The 14,528-nt window shown below is 34.7% G+C and overlaps 1 protein-coding gene across 3 annotated transcripts in view; it reads right to left on the bottom strand.

Annotated features, from left to right (window-relative positions):
- LOC136034450 (RNA helicase Mov10l1-like) overlaps positions 1-14,528 on the bottom strand; it is a 40,875-nt gene that overhangs the window by 17,247 nt on the left and 9,100 nt on the right. For all 3 annotated transcript variants that reach the window (XM_065715632.1, XM_065715633.1, XM_065715631.1), the window contains exons 2-3: positions 9,750-10,277; positions 1,405-2,339 (exon numbers count right to left, since the gene is read on the bottom strand). In XM_065715632.1, the coding sequence (XP_065571704.1) occupies positions 1,405-2,339; positions 9,750-10,251 (1,437 nt within the window). In that variant the 5' untranslated portion in view covers positions 10,252-10,277. The remainder of the gene's footprint in view (positions 1-1,404; positions 2,340-9,749; positions 10,278-14,528) is intronic.

The raw sequence follows: 14,528 nt of genomic DNA, 5'->3' as shown, positions 1-14,528 counted from the left end.
TTCACCAATCAGTGTTTTTCAGCAGCCATCATACGTCCAGATATAATATAGCAAAGATTCAGAATGACAATTAATCTGGAATACTACCCTACAGATAATTCGAACTCATTCGAACTACCTAATTCGAACTAATTCGAACAGACAATTCGAACTACTCTACAGATAATTCGAACTAATTCTTAAATGATTTTCATATCATTAACCTGTTTCTCAGTTGTCGTTTGTTTTTTCTTAAGGTAATTACTAATTATATTAATTACTGCTTATGTTTTTGTAGGTCTATCATCCGTTTAGCGTGGCCCGATCATCTTTATCTTTCCTCCAGTACCTCCCGAGATAGCGAGGTTGTACTACATTTTTAGAGAAGCTTATTGTTTCATATTAAGTTGCTCAGATGAGTACTTAAAACTATGCTAAGAATAAAGAAACAGAAAAAGAATAACAAAACAAAGAAAGAATAAGAATAACAGAAAAAATGTTAAGAATAAAGAAAAAGAATAAGAATAACAGAAAAAATGTATTAAATTGCCCTCAGCTTTTTAAAGCGCAAACATTTTAGTGACATATTTGATAGCTGTCATTTCTGTGGTCTATACCTTGATTAAGACTTATTCGAACTAAGACTTTTTTTGAATGTGGAAAGCTGTATTACGCCTTGGCCCTTCGTGATGATACCACTTAAGTAAGTTGTTTTCTTAGTGAAGTTCCTTGGTATGATATATAACCTCGTCTCCCTCAAAAGTCCAAATGTAAAAAAAAAGTTCAGCTAAAAGTTAATGTTTGAACTATTCTTTCATTCTGAAGCCTCAAAACCTCCATGATTTTATTCATTTTGCTCAAATTGTTACTTAGGACGCAAAAGTTGCCATCGTAATGTAAGGCTAGGAGACATTTGAGCAAAATGAATAAATTTATTGAAATATATATTCAAAATATAAAAAAAAATATTCCCCGTCCTGTGGTGGTGCAGTGGATTTGACCTTAGCTTGGTAATACGGGACCCAGAGATCGAATCACGCTGCAGGAATGCACTGCAGGGTCGACGCAAGGATCTTAGTAGTCAAGAAGCGTCGTTAATTCTTAAATAAAATAATAATAAAAATATTCCTCTAAACGTTAACGTTCAAACTTTTCTTTCATTCTGAAGCTTCTAAACTCTCCGAATAATCAATTTACAAGTAATATAAAATGTAAATATAATATAAAATGTAAATAAATAATGTATAAGTAATAAAATAATGTAATGTAAATAAAAACAAAGTAATGTAAATAAATGTAAACAAATATAATATAAATATAAATAAAATGTAATTGATTATTCAATTACAATTGAATAATCAATTACATTTTAAAATAAAAATTTGCTTTTGGATATCCCTGCAGCCAATATATTTCAGTACTTACTGTATAATTATGATGAGACAAATGTTCCCCAAGACAAGGATAATGCTGCAGAAGGTCCTCTTGATACAACACACGCGACCAGAGAATTTTAGGAACAAGATAGTGCAGTAGTTTATTGGGCGCAAAAGCGGGTGGTTTGAATGGCATAACCCCAATCATCTGCCAAGTATCTTGACCCAACTTCTCAATAATTTCATCTGCATTCTTACGCATTCTTCTTGCGTTAAACATAGCCTTTATTGACTGGGCACTAGCATGCTTCGGATTTACAATCTCTTCCCCTTTGACACAAAATATTATCTGCCGTCCGATTTTGAAGCCAGCAAACTCACATATACATAATTCAGTGCACTTTCCTATATTTTTAGCAGCAATGTTGAGTCGAATACGAACAACTCCTTGACTTAATATTTTCACTGCATCAGCTGGTTCATTGAGAGTTGTTTGTGGAACACCACAATCTGATATAATCTTTACAGACATGTTCTGATGAGAATTGCTTGTATTTTTAACAACTAAAATCAGTTCACAGGAAGATTCAACTTTCAGTTCCGGAAGGGTTCCCACTTCTTGAACCACGATTCCTTCTTTATTTTTGAGCAGTTCTTCTAAAAAAGCACCACGAGATGTCATTTCAGATGACAAACAACGAGTTTGAACGTATTTGAGTAACATGGCAACAACGCGCCACTGATATTTTTTGTGATTATATTCGACACATTGAATCTTAACAAAGTCACCTAATCGAGGAACATAGTTGCCAATAGCAGCTTTTATAGAGAACGTAATATTTTCCTCCACAGCGCCATATTTGTCATTTAATTTAGTTATTTTTCCTTCAGTCTCCCAAACACGAAGATGATTCACTTTCTTTATCACAGGTTCAGACCTGAAGTCATCGACATCTTCTTGCAGTTCAATTGATACAACATCACCTGAGAAGAGAAAAAGAATGAGTAAAACAGTGTAAAAGTAGAACACATTATGTGCCTAATTTGAGCAAATAAACACCACAACATGCAGCTAGAAGGAATTGTGGCAACAGTGGTGGTAAATCTATTACCATTTTCTATTGCTCCTCACAGTTTTCAAAATGTGATTTTACCGAAGTTTGGAGTCTAGCACTAGAGCACTGGAGTCTATTACCGGTTACTATTGCTCGTCAGAGTTTTCAAAATGTGATTTTACCAAAGTTTAGAGTCCAGCAATGCAAGTTATTGTCATGGAAGAATTTCAGCATAGAATGAGGATGTAGAGTTAGGCACAGACTCAATAGGATTTTTTTTCGTTCATCTGTAAGATATAGAAAAAGAACCACAACATATTTAGTGAAAAACAAATTTCCATAAATTTCCACCAAAACAAGCGTGTATACAGCACTCATGTTATTGCCAGGACAAAAAATTAGGGGCTTGATAATGAACGGCGTGTTGCTTTTATGTAACCCAAAAGTGCCCACAAACCTTTTTTTTGACAAATAAAGAATGCCCAGAAAACTGAAGTTTTTCACAAAGTTGTCAAACTCTATTTGTGTATCTGTATTTAGGTTCTACCGCCTTATATCCAGACACAATGTTTCATTCTGCGCTTTTGCGTTCAGAACCACAGCTAAGGTTTGTTAGGACTTTTTTTTTATATATATTTGAAGATACGAGGCAAAACTGTCTTGGAGTCATAAGTTTTTTATAATTGCCGTCACCATTCTTGTTAGAGGCACGGTAGCTTGTTACCTGCTGGTGTATACGTTTTATTTTTGTTGACTTACTGACTTAGTTTGACAAGTCTGAAAAGCTGGTGGAGGTTAGAGGCTGGAGAGTTTACAACCCATCTCTTGCAGGGTCGGCCTTGTGGGCACGTGCTGTGTACTCGTTCTTCGAAGGCGATTCTTGGTACCTGCTTGGCTGAAAGGCGTTGAGTGTGACCAAGCCAGTTGAGCTGTTGAGTTTTGATCCGGTCCATGATGATGTGAGAGGAAGGAGTTAGCGCAGGTTTTCATTTGAAACTCAGTCTGCGTAGGTGATCCTCACTATGCGACGAAGGCACTTGGTTTTAAATGAGGTTATTCTTATTCAGTCATCAGCCTTTATTGTTTGTGAGTCAAAGAGTCAGACCTTTACTAATATTGACAATATCTTGCCTTTGCACTTTGGTCCCAAAAAAGTTGCAAAACTAAATCATATCAAGGATTCTTTTATAAAGAAATCTTCAACAAAAGATTTCCCTTGTATCCTTTTTTTACCATGTTTTGTACATTGCGTTATGCCAAGTGCAAACCACAGTCACACCTGTTGATAAAAAAGCCGAAATTCATAAACAATACATGTTTTTCCTTGTTCTTAAGATCAAAATCTATTAGAAAACTGATATGGAAAAATACTTTTTGTGAGACCTTGAAAAACACTTGGAAAACTATAGGTTCTATGACTATCTTACCTTAGTTCTACTGCCCTAGGTATGACGCATGAACGGATAATAGATAGACGTATCTGTTAACATATCAACTAACATCATTTTTCTACAATCCTAATAAGGGGGTTTACTGCCAGAATTACCTCTCACTCAATCGGACTATTTGTCTTGGCTTCAGCTGCTAACCTCATGTCCTACTTCAGTCGCAGAAGTATTATTTTCGTACATAGCACAAATCACTTTAATGTATTTTTTCTTGTATACCATATAAGGATAAGACCTTTGCTAAAGCTCTTCTATCAACAGAATCAAATGCTTGCTCATAATCTATAAAACTGAGGGCCAAAGGTGTTTGACAGCGAAGGCACTTCTCAATTATTATTAACCGAAGAGTGAAAACCTGGTCGACAAATCCTCTACCTTTTCTAAAACCGCACTGTTCTTCTCTCCAAACTTTGTCTACAGCATCTCTCATTATAAAAAGTGTCATATTACTAAGTAATTTGTTACCTACAGAGACCAGAATAATGCCCGGATAATTACGACACTCACTCTTGTCACCTTTCTTATACATTGGTTTAATTAAGGTGTTCCTAAAATCATTCGGTACTTCCCCTTTAAAAAAAAATCATATTTATAATCTTCAGTAGCTTATTTCTAACCCCAGAGCCACTATATTTAAGAAAGTCATTTATCACACTATCAGCACCTGGAGCCTTACTATTTTTTAGTCCTTTTAGTACTGTCGCTAATTCTTCCTCACAAAACAAATCTTCCTTCACATCCAAGGTATCACAAACTTTTTCATTTTCATCTATATCTTTTCCTGCAACTGTATCTCGGTTAAGCACATTCTCAAAATATTCCGCTCATATCTCTTTAACTCTATCCTAATCACTAATTGTGGCTCCATTCCTATCTTTAATTGGGACTAGTCTGGATTGATTACTCCCTCTCATATTTAACATGCCAGTATGATGCAGTCTTAACTTAACCAAGCTGCAGTCTTAACTTTCTTCCCTAAGAAACAACTAGTTGTTGTTCTAACTCTCTTCCCAAAAACATCATCAACAACTTCACAAATTGTTTTTCTAAAATTATTCTATCCATCTTCTACATTGCAAATTTTAAACTCTGAAGTTTAGTATTCAACTGTTCCTGGAAAGTTTCTCTCAAATTTTCATCCTGGAGTCTACCAACATCATAATTTCCCGAGAGGTAGTTACCCTTCCAAAATTTCAGCTTTAAATTAACCCTAGACACTACTAGATGATGATCTTTACTTTCAACATCAATAACAGCACTCCTATATACCCTAGCATCTTGTATTGATCTATCTAGTCTTCGGTTTACAATAACATAATCAATAAGGTTTGCTGTCCTACCATCACGTGAATACCATGTCAACTTATGGGCTATTTTATGACCAAACACCGTATTGGTCATAACTAGGTTGTTATAACTACAAAATTGCAAAAGTCTGTAGCACCAAATTTACCTAGGCTAGGATACCATCTACCCCTTTTTCTACCAACCTGGGCAATAAAATCTCCTAGTAAAAACATCATATTTCTACCTGGTATCCTGTCTATTTGCTCCTGTAACTGTAAGTAAAATTTATCTGAGTCACTAGTATCTCCGTTAGTTGGTTCAACAGGAGCATATACTACTATAACCGATACCCTGAAATTATTAGTCATAAAATGAGCAATTAGTATTCTATTATTAATAACTTCCCAGCTTAAACAATACTTAGCAGCTTCCTTATTCAACATGAGCCCTACTCCCTTCTTATGTATCCCATCCTTCCTGCCTGAGTAAACAAATTCTATGTCACCTAATTTCATGCTTCCTACCCCTGTGATATGAGTTTCAAAGTCCAGTTCAAACTGTCTGAATTCGTCAGTCAAAATGTCAATGCCTTTTTTTTAGTTGTTCAGAGTAATTTGGCATCTTGTGTAATTTTGCAAGATTCATAAATAATAATCAAACAGTTCGTGAAAACAAGCTGTAGTAAGGAGCGACCCGGCTCAATAGTAAACGAAACTCTAAAAAACGGAATTTTGATGCTAAAAGATACATAAAAAAAATCGGATTTTTATGCTGATTTTTAAATATATAAGTTTCATCAAATTTAGTCTTTGTCATCAAAAGTTACGAGCCTGAGAAAATTTGCCTTATTTTGGAAAATAGGGGGAAATACCCCCTAAAAGTCATAGGGCTGTTCCCTTCTCAACGCCCCGCTCTTTGCGCTAAAGTATTTTACTGTTTAATAAAGTAGAATTGAGAGAAAGAGTCAAAGTTTAGCGTAAAGAGCGGGGCGTTGAGAAGGGAATAGCCCCTATCATACACGGAGTAATTTCTGTTCGTTTTAAGTTTTAATGTTGCTCCTTACTTTCAGTTAAAAAAAAAAACTATTTTTTTTATTTAATAAAGGATAAAGCCATTGCTGTAGGGCGTCAAATCGACATTTCAGTTGCTGGGTGTTTACAGGGACAAGTCGCAAGCTTGTCACCCAACCTTGCTGCATCATGGGTCAAACCCTGGGTCCCTTAATGCCCAGCAGAGCATAAATCCACCATGCTACAATAAGTTAACGTGTCACAGATACTAATTAAAATTCCCCCTTCCTGTTTATCAATCACAGATTCAAACACGCAAAAATAACACGTTCCTTCATTCCATTGCAATTATTGCTTTGTCTTCAAGTCAAAAATTTTGTTGCTCGCTTAAAGATATATGATGTATTATATATTATATCTATCTAACCTCTTTAAACAGGCAAATGTGTATCATGTATCTAAGCATAAACTTTTTCTTGAAAACGACTCAATATATATATTTTTTTATGGCCCCCTGGGATTTTCTGGCCTTTAAAAAAGATAGGTCACAAGTTTCAAAAAGATTCGTTTACACACTTAATTTTTTGACAAAAAAATCAAGTGAATGACGTCATATTAATATACATTTATGGAGGAAGTAAATTAATGCCAGAATTACTTAATTAAAGTGAAAATGCTGATTTTTACCCTAGAATAAAGAAGTGTTATTTTAGCATCTACAAAGATACACAGGAGGGAGAAAAATAATTCACGCTTGATTTTATTAATCCCCATAGAATAAAATGAAGTTATTTTAGTATCTGTGAAGAATAAACGGGAAAGAGGAATTGAATTCATGCCAGAAAAATAAATCATATAAGTGACGTCACATTTATATACATTAAAAAAAACAGATTTTACATAATTTTCCCCCCAGGAGTGGTCGTATCGTTTTAGTACCTATGAAGCATGTAAAGCCTCAAAAGATGAAAAATGACCTGAACAGCTAAAGAAAAAGGCATGGAACAAGAAACAGCAAAAAATCACACTCTTAAAATTAAGAATAACAAGATCAATATGCTATTGTGGAATTTAAATATTTGAGAAATTACAATGGAATAACGAACGTGTTATTTTAATGTATGTAAAGGATAAACTGGAAGGGGGGATTGAATTAGCGCCACAATGTCTTAAATAAAGTGAAATTGCTGATTTGCTACCTTGTGAGTTGAAACTATAGAATAATACGACGGTTATGCCAAAATATACTTTCGATATTTCAGAGGGCATAGATCTTGGAACTTCCCTGATTGTAACTTAATTATATAACAACGCAATTAAAGCAACAATATAGCAACTGAGGAAAAGCTGAGAAAGAGGTTTTTTGGTATGTATGACATCATGTGAAATTACACATGATTTTGAATGAATCCGAACAGCTAAAGAAAAAAGCATGGAAGAATGTCTGAGGTAACAATGCCCAAAAACGAAGCGCAGCGAGATCTGATCTGCAGTTAAAAGAAAAGCAACAGTTAGAATTATAACAACTCCCACGTGATAATAAATCCTATAGAAGAGATATTTTTTGATACATTAACAGCAGAGGGGATTCAATTCAAGCCATAAATTCTTAATTCAATTGAAATTGTTGTTTTGACATCTCATGACTTAAAAACAAAGAATAATGCGATGATACGTAATTAGAGAATCAAATACATAAAATCCTGCTGCATGCTAGGGCCCGGGCAAAGCCCCAGCTCCTGGTACTGTTATATTATATGCAACATACTTGGGCTAGCTTTAGCACATATGACCAACACGTGATATCATTAATTTGTCTTCAAAATTAATAATACAAAAAAAAAATCACACATATAACATACATACTTATTATTGATTTGCAAAGTTTTAATCTTGCCTACTTATTGGACAAAGAAGGAATAGTATAAGTGTCTAGTTGAATATCTAGGAGTCTCTAATATCTAGGAGTATATCAGAGGCAGTGCTATAATGCTGCCTAAGTAAAGAAACATATGCCTGCAATTAGATTTTCTAATTATTTAATTTTTCTGTTAAGTTTTGCGTGGAAGGGGTGATTGTGAAAACTAAGGATGGGGTTCTTTTGCTTGCAAATTAAAAGTACGACCATAATGTGGATTTTAAGTTGAGAGTGTTTGGATGGCAAACATTCCCCCTTTTTTGCTACCTGACCCTTCCGCAGTCCCCCCCCCCCAAGGCATCCAATTCAAATCCTACAATAGCCATTTTTTCAAAATGGTTGAAAGTTTTAATTGTTTACACATAATTTCTCTACTGGAAACAAGGGGCTTGTTTGACAATCAGTGTTCGATTGGCTCAAAACTTCCAAAAATTGGTCTCAAAGTTAAAGAATCAAATGTTTTGTTGTGTGTGGAGGGGGAATGGAGCCCAGACACAAGAAAAAAACTTTGCATCCTTCGTCAATTTGAAACTTAAAGCTGTAAGCCATTGGAACAAGAGGAATTTAAAGTACAAAAGTAATGTTCCAGGGCATGGTTTCTCCCCCTTACACCCCAATTGGGGCTAAAAAGGGGGCCTATAACTTCCTTCTCGGTCGACACAAAGCTCATATAGTTAATTCATTGGGCTAAGGGGAGCCTGAAGAAGAAGGACAAAAATATGTTGGTCCCCCCCCAAAAAAAAAATTAAGCCCAATAAAGGACCCCATTAAAGCTTCATAAGGTCAGGAGATTATGATCAGAGGCTATGTTTCATAATTTTTCTCATCTTGATTTTCCCACGAAAAAAAAATGGTTAAAGCAGCAATTTTCTTGAAACAACACATTGCAAACATTTTATTTTTCACATTTTGATTCCACATAAGCATTGATTATTTCATGATATGCCTCTATCATGATGGGAAGAGTCATCAAAGCGAGTCAAGGCTCAGGCCACAATGGCCCATTGGCTCCAGTGATATGTTCGGTAATTAAACAATTAATCAAAGTGTATACACCAGAAAAAAAATTTTAAAGGCAAATCTGCTTGATGAAAAAAGGAAAATTGGATCAGAGAAAGATAACTTTCTTAAGAAAGAAAGCAAAGAAAAAAAAAGAATGCAGCAGTACCTAAAACAAGCAATAAAGAAAAAAGAAAACAATAGAAAAAAGAAAACAAAGGAAAGAAAACAATATATAAGCTGCAGTACTTAAAACAAAGAATAAAGAAAAAAGATAGAAAACAAAACAATATCCAAGCTCTAGTACCTAAAACAAACGATAAAGAAAAAAAAGAAAATAATAGAAAAGAAAGAAAGCAAAGAAAATAAAAAGAAACAATACATAAGCTGCAGTGCCTAACAGAAACAATAAAAAACGCAAACAAACATTAAGAATACCAAAAAATGAATAAAAGAAGAATAAAACACTTCAATTTAAATATTATCAAAGCTGAATAACCAAAAAAGGTTTTTACAATGAACTAAATACAAAAAACAAGTTACTGTTCAATTTAGAAAAATTTTGAGCTATCTGAAGCCAATTTTTTTTGCCTTTGTTTGATTTTTGAAGTCATGTTTAAGAAACAAATTCCTTTTAACTAACGAAAACTAAGGGTTAAGAAGCACAAGCAACTTACCAGTAACAAAACTATATTTTGACTGTATCTTTTCATCATCAAAGGTGAACCGACCATCATCAACTATAAAGCTCATGTTGCTACAAGAGGTTATAGTACCTACATAGTGGCTGGTAAATGTTGTTTCCGATGAAGAAGAGCTAGGAACTGCATTGTTTCTTAACTGAGCGCCATCTTTCTCTTGGATATCCCAGTAGTCTTCAAATACATTATCAACAGCAGTAACTTGCCAATTTTCATGCTCGAAGTTCTTAAATACTCTTAAAATAATTTTATCACCAATTTTCAACTTGATACCCATGGGCAAAAGTGAATGTTTCACATTTATTGAGCCATCAACAACTGAATAGTCAGTTGATACAGAAGTCACTTTTCCTGTTATTTGAGATGTCTTTGAAGGAGGACATTCCCTAATTAAAACACTCTCATAGTCCTTGATTTTAGATTCTTCATTTGGATCAGCAAAAATATAATTTTTCAGTTTTGACAAAGCTGAAATCATTTTCAGTTCTTTAAAAGCTGTAGTGCCTAAAAAAAATAAAAACAAAATAAAGAAAAAAGAAAACAATGGAAAGGAAAGAAAGAAAGATATATATATATATATATATATATATATATATATATATATATATATATATATATATATATATATATATATATATATATATATATATATATATATATATATATATATATATATATATATATATATAAGCTGCAGTACCTAAACAAACAATAAAAGAAAAACAAAGCGAGAGAAAAAAAGAAAACAATATATAAGTTGCAGTACCTGAAACAAACAAACAAGAGAAAAGAAAACAATAGAAAAGGAAAGATAGAAAGAAAGAAAAGAAAACATAAGCTGCAACACCTAAAACAAACAATAAAAAAAATAAAAAAGAAAAGAAAAGAAAGAAAGCAAAGAAAAGAAAGTAATGTGTACGCAGTATTTAAAGCAAACAATAAAAAACAAAATAAGATAAGAAAGAAAGCAAAGAAAAAAAAGAATGTTACGAAAAATTGATTGAAGAAAAAATGGGTTTACTTTCTATAAAGCAGTGAACAAAAATAAAATATATAAACTACACTTTAACTAACAAAAATAAAAATACTCCGAATATTTCGGCCCCACGTCCAGGAGCCTTTCTCAGCGAAAAAAAGAAGAAAATTAAAAACCAACAATTTAAGACTTTTTTTAAGACATTATAAATAAAATGCCACGACAGATAAAACGCAACAAATAAATATAAACAATAAAATAAATTAGAAACAAACTCACATTATAAAACAAAAAACTCCTGTACTGTCAGTGCCAGAACAAATATAAAAATATGTGTTTAGAACAAGAAAAGAATTATTATATTTTATTTATTAATTTTAATTATAATTATTTTTATATAAAATTGTAAAATTATATGTGTAAGCGCACCACAACTATTATGAAAGAGGGATGGTGTATCATTTATAGAGGGGGGGGGGGCATCAGATTCCTCAAAGAGTGCATTTTGATTCCGAAACACGCTTTAGAATTGATCAACATTTCGAGGCACCAATTTTGTTCAGATTAGTTGATATTAAAATAAATGATCATATAAAACACAATGGATACTGATATAGAGGAATAAATAAACCTTAAAACGAGCAACAATTAAATTGAATTTTCATGTCAAACTCGAAACAAACAAAAACACTACAAACAAGAGTTTGGTTCCCCTTTCCCGTCCCCTAACCGTAATAGTTCTAAAGCCTTATCCATCATTTGTGTTTAAATAAAAACTAAATGTATTTTGATCTGCCTGCTTTAGTTCTTCGGACCATGCTACTACTACTATTTCCGACGTAATACCTTAAATTAGGTACCTTTTCCAAGACACCTTTCTATAACGAAAAAACAAACATTGAAATGGGAATAAGCCTATTTATTAGACAGGTGAAAAAACATACAAAAGTCTGGATGTTTCGATCATATGTACAGCAATTGTCATCAGCAGAAATACTAAAGCATTAAAATTAGGACTAACATATTTTTTACATAGCAAAGTAATAACTTCCAGTCCACAAACAGTTTACCGTTCATTCACTAGATCTGTCCGAGAGAATTCATCTCGAGTCGTAAATATTGTCTTTAACATTGTCTAAATGTAGGTTGAATTTTTAATGATGGTGGTAAAATCTTCCTCTCTTTCATCAGAAATCAGAAGTTCTAGTGCCTTTTTTAAGAGTCAAAGTGATTAAAGGGCAGCCGAACACCCACGGACGTCGTATTTTCCCCAAATGCGTCCGATAGAAATCTGGATATAGTCATTTGTTCAAAAATAGTCCGAAGCAGCCGCGCAAAAAGTGGGATAGCTAAGTAGCAATTCTACTTGGCAGTTTTCACTACCTAGTAAAATTTGTTGGCAGATTTTGTCTGAAAATACCAGTGTTTCCACTATCTCCAAATTTTTGGAGATTTCCCCAAAAATCTGATTTCTTGGAAAAAATCGTTTCCCTTTTGTTCAGGGTTGCCACCCCCTAGTGATTTATCACTAGTGACAATCCAACCCTAGCAACTACCACTTTCACTTTGCTTGACATGATTTTTTCACTACTTTCCGAAAATTTTGGCTCAATTATTTACTACACATCTAGAACCACACATAGATCATTGAATTACTGACCTTCCTTCCTATGCTATTAAAAGCATAAGGTTTATAAGACTATACCGTCATAGGCAGCGTAATAGCGCTGCCTAAGTAAAGAGCGATTTGGGCACAATGCATTATTTAGCTTTTTTTTTCTTAGGCCAGGGAGCTTCGTATCGAAGGACATGTCCTATAAACTTTGAAAAGGGCTCACCCGATTGGACATTGAAACGGCTAGTGCCCATTTTAATCATCGAAAGTAATTGGAGGGCAACTACCCGCCCCTCCCATGCCCACCATTTCCCCAAATACATTTAATCACAATTTTGATATAGCCATTTTGTTCAACGTAGTTAAAAGGTCATGAAATTATGTATTTTAAGAAGGAAAAACCCCTCCCCTCCCCCCCCACCACAGCCCTCAAGGCAAGAGTTGTAAGTTATGCCCTGGGGGCATTTAAGGTTTAATCGTAAAGAAAGGGTAATCGTAAAAACTTTGGAGTGGGCTAATTGGATTTCTCAGCAGAAATTTTAATACCCTTTTCAATATTCAGAGTGATCAGAGGGTGGATACCCCCCCCCCCACAATCACCTCGAATTTTCCTGAAATGCACATGATGGAAATTTTGAGATGGTCATTTGTTGTCGCAGAAACTTCAAAAAAGGCTCATTCGATAGGACATTGAAAGGACTAGTGCCCTTCTTAACAGTCAAAAGTTAATGGAGGGCAACTAACCCATTCCCACTCCCACCATTTCCCCAAACACATCCAATCAAAACTTCGGCCTTTTAATTACGTTTTGTTCAACGTAATTAAAAGGCCCAGATGTTATGTCTTTGAGGATGAAGACCCCCCCTCCACAGCCCTCAGGGCAAAGGTTATAAGTGATGCCTTGGGGGCATATAAGATATATATATATATAGAAAGGGTGAACGTAAAAACTCTGGAATGGGCTCACTGCATAGGGAGTCATATGATCGAGTGCCTTTCAAATATTCAGTGATCAGAGGGAGGGATATCCCCCGCCAAACCTCGTATTTTCCCAAAATGAATGATAGAAATTTTGAGATGGCCATTTGTTGTCGTAGAAACTTCGAAAAGAGCTGATTCAATTGGAAATTGAAAGGGCGAGTGCTCTTTTCAATAGTCAGAAGTCATTGGAGGGGAACTAGCCTCCCTTCCACGCCCACCATTTCCTCAAACACATCCTATCAAAATTTTGAGATAGCCATTTTGTTTAACATAGTTGAAGGGTCCAGAAACTATGTCTTTGAGGATGACATCCACCCCACAGCCCTCAGGGCAAGGGTTGTAAGTAATGCCCTGACGGCATATAAGGTAATCAGATGGTAAGATTCAGAGCAATGATAGGGTGGATACACCCCCACGCCTCAGATTTTCCCAAAATTCATTATGATAGAAATTTTCGAAAAAAACTTCGAAAAAAGCTCATTCGACTGAAAACTGAAATGGCTAGTCCACTTTTTAATGGTCAAAAGTGACTGGAGGGCAATTAAACCGCCTGCCACGCCTACCGCTTCCCGAAGAAATGCGAGGAACTTCGAAGACATTTTGAGACGGCCATTTGTTGTCTTAGGAATTTCGAACAAAGCTCATTTGATTTGAAATTGAATGAGGCAGTGCCCGTTTAAAAAGTCGAAAGTGATTGGAGGGCAACTAACCCTCTCTTACCAATGGATTGGTAATCATAAGTTCCAGTGCTCTTTTTAAGATTCAGAATGATTGGAGGGTGGATACCCACCCCCCACATCTTGTATTTTCCCAAAATGTATCTGATACAAGTTTTGAGACGGCCATTTGCTGTCCTGGAAACTTCAAAAACAGCTTCTTCGATTGGAAATTGAAAAGGCCAGTTCCCTTTTTAATAGTCGAAAGTGATTGGAGGGCAATTAACCCCCCTCCCTCTCCCACCATTTCCCCAAACACATCCAATCAAAATTTTTGGATAGTCATTTTGTTCAAAACAGTTGAAAGGACCGGAAATAATGTCATTGAGGATGACCCCTCCAGAAGTCCACAGGACAAGGTAAGTTACACCCTGGGGGCCTATCAAGTATATATAGAAAGGATGATCGTATAAACTTCGGAGGAGGCTCTTTGGATTGGTAATCAGAAGTTCTAATACCCTTTTTAA

Source organism: Artemia franciscana, chromosome 13, assembly GCF_032884065.1.
Source record: "Artemia franciscana chromosome 13, ASM3288406v1, whole genome shotgun sequence".
Classification (NCBI taxonomy): domain Eukaryota; kingdom Metazoa; phylum Arthropoda; class Branchiopoda; order Anostraca; family Artemiidae; genus Artemia; species Artemia franciscana.
This window is presented reverse-complemented; position numbering and strand designations above follow the sequence as displayed.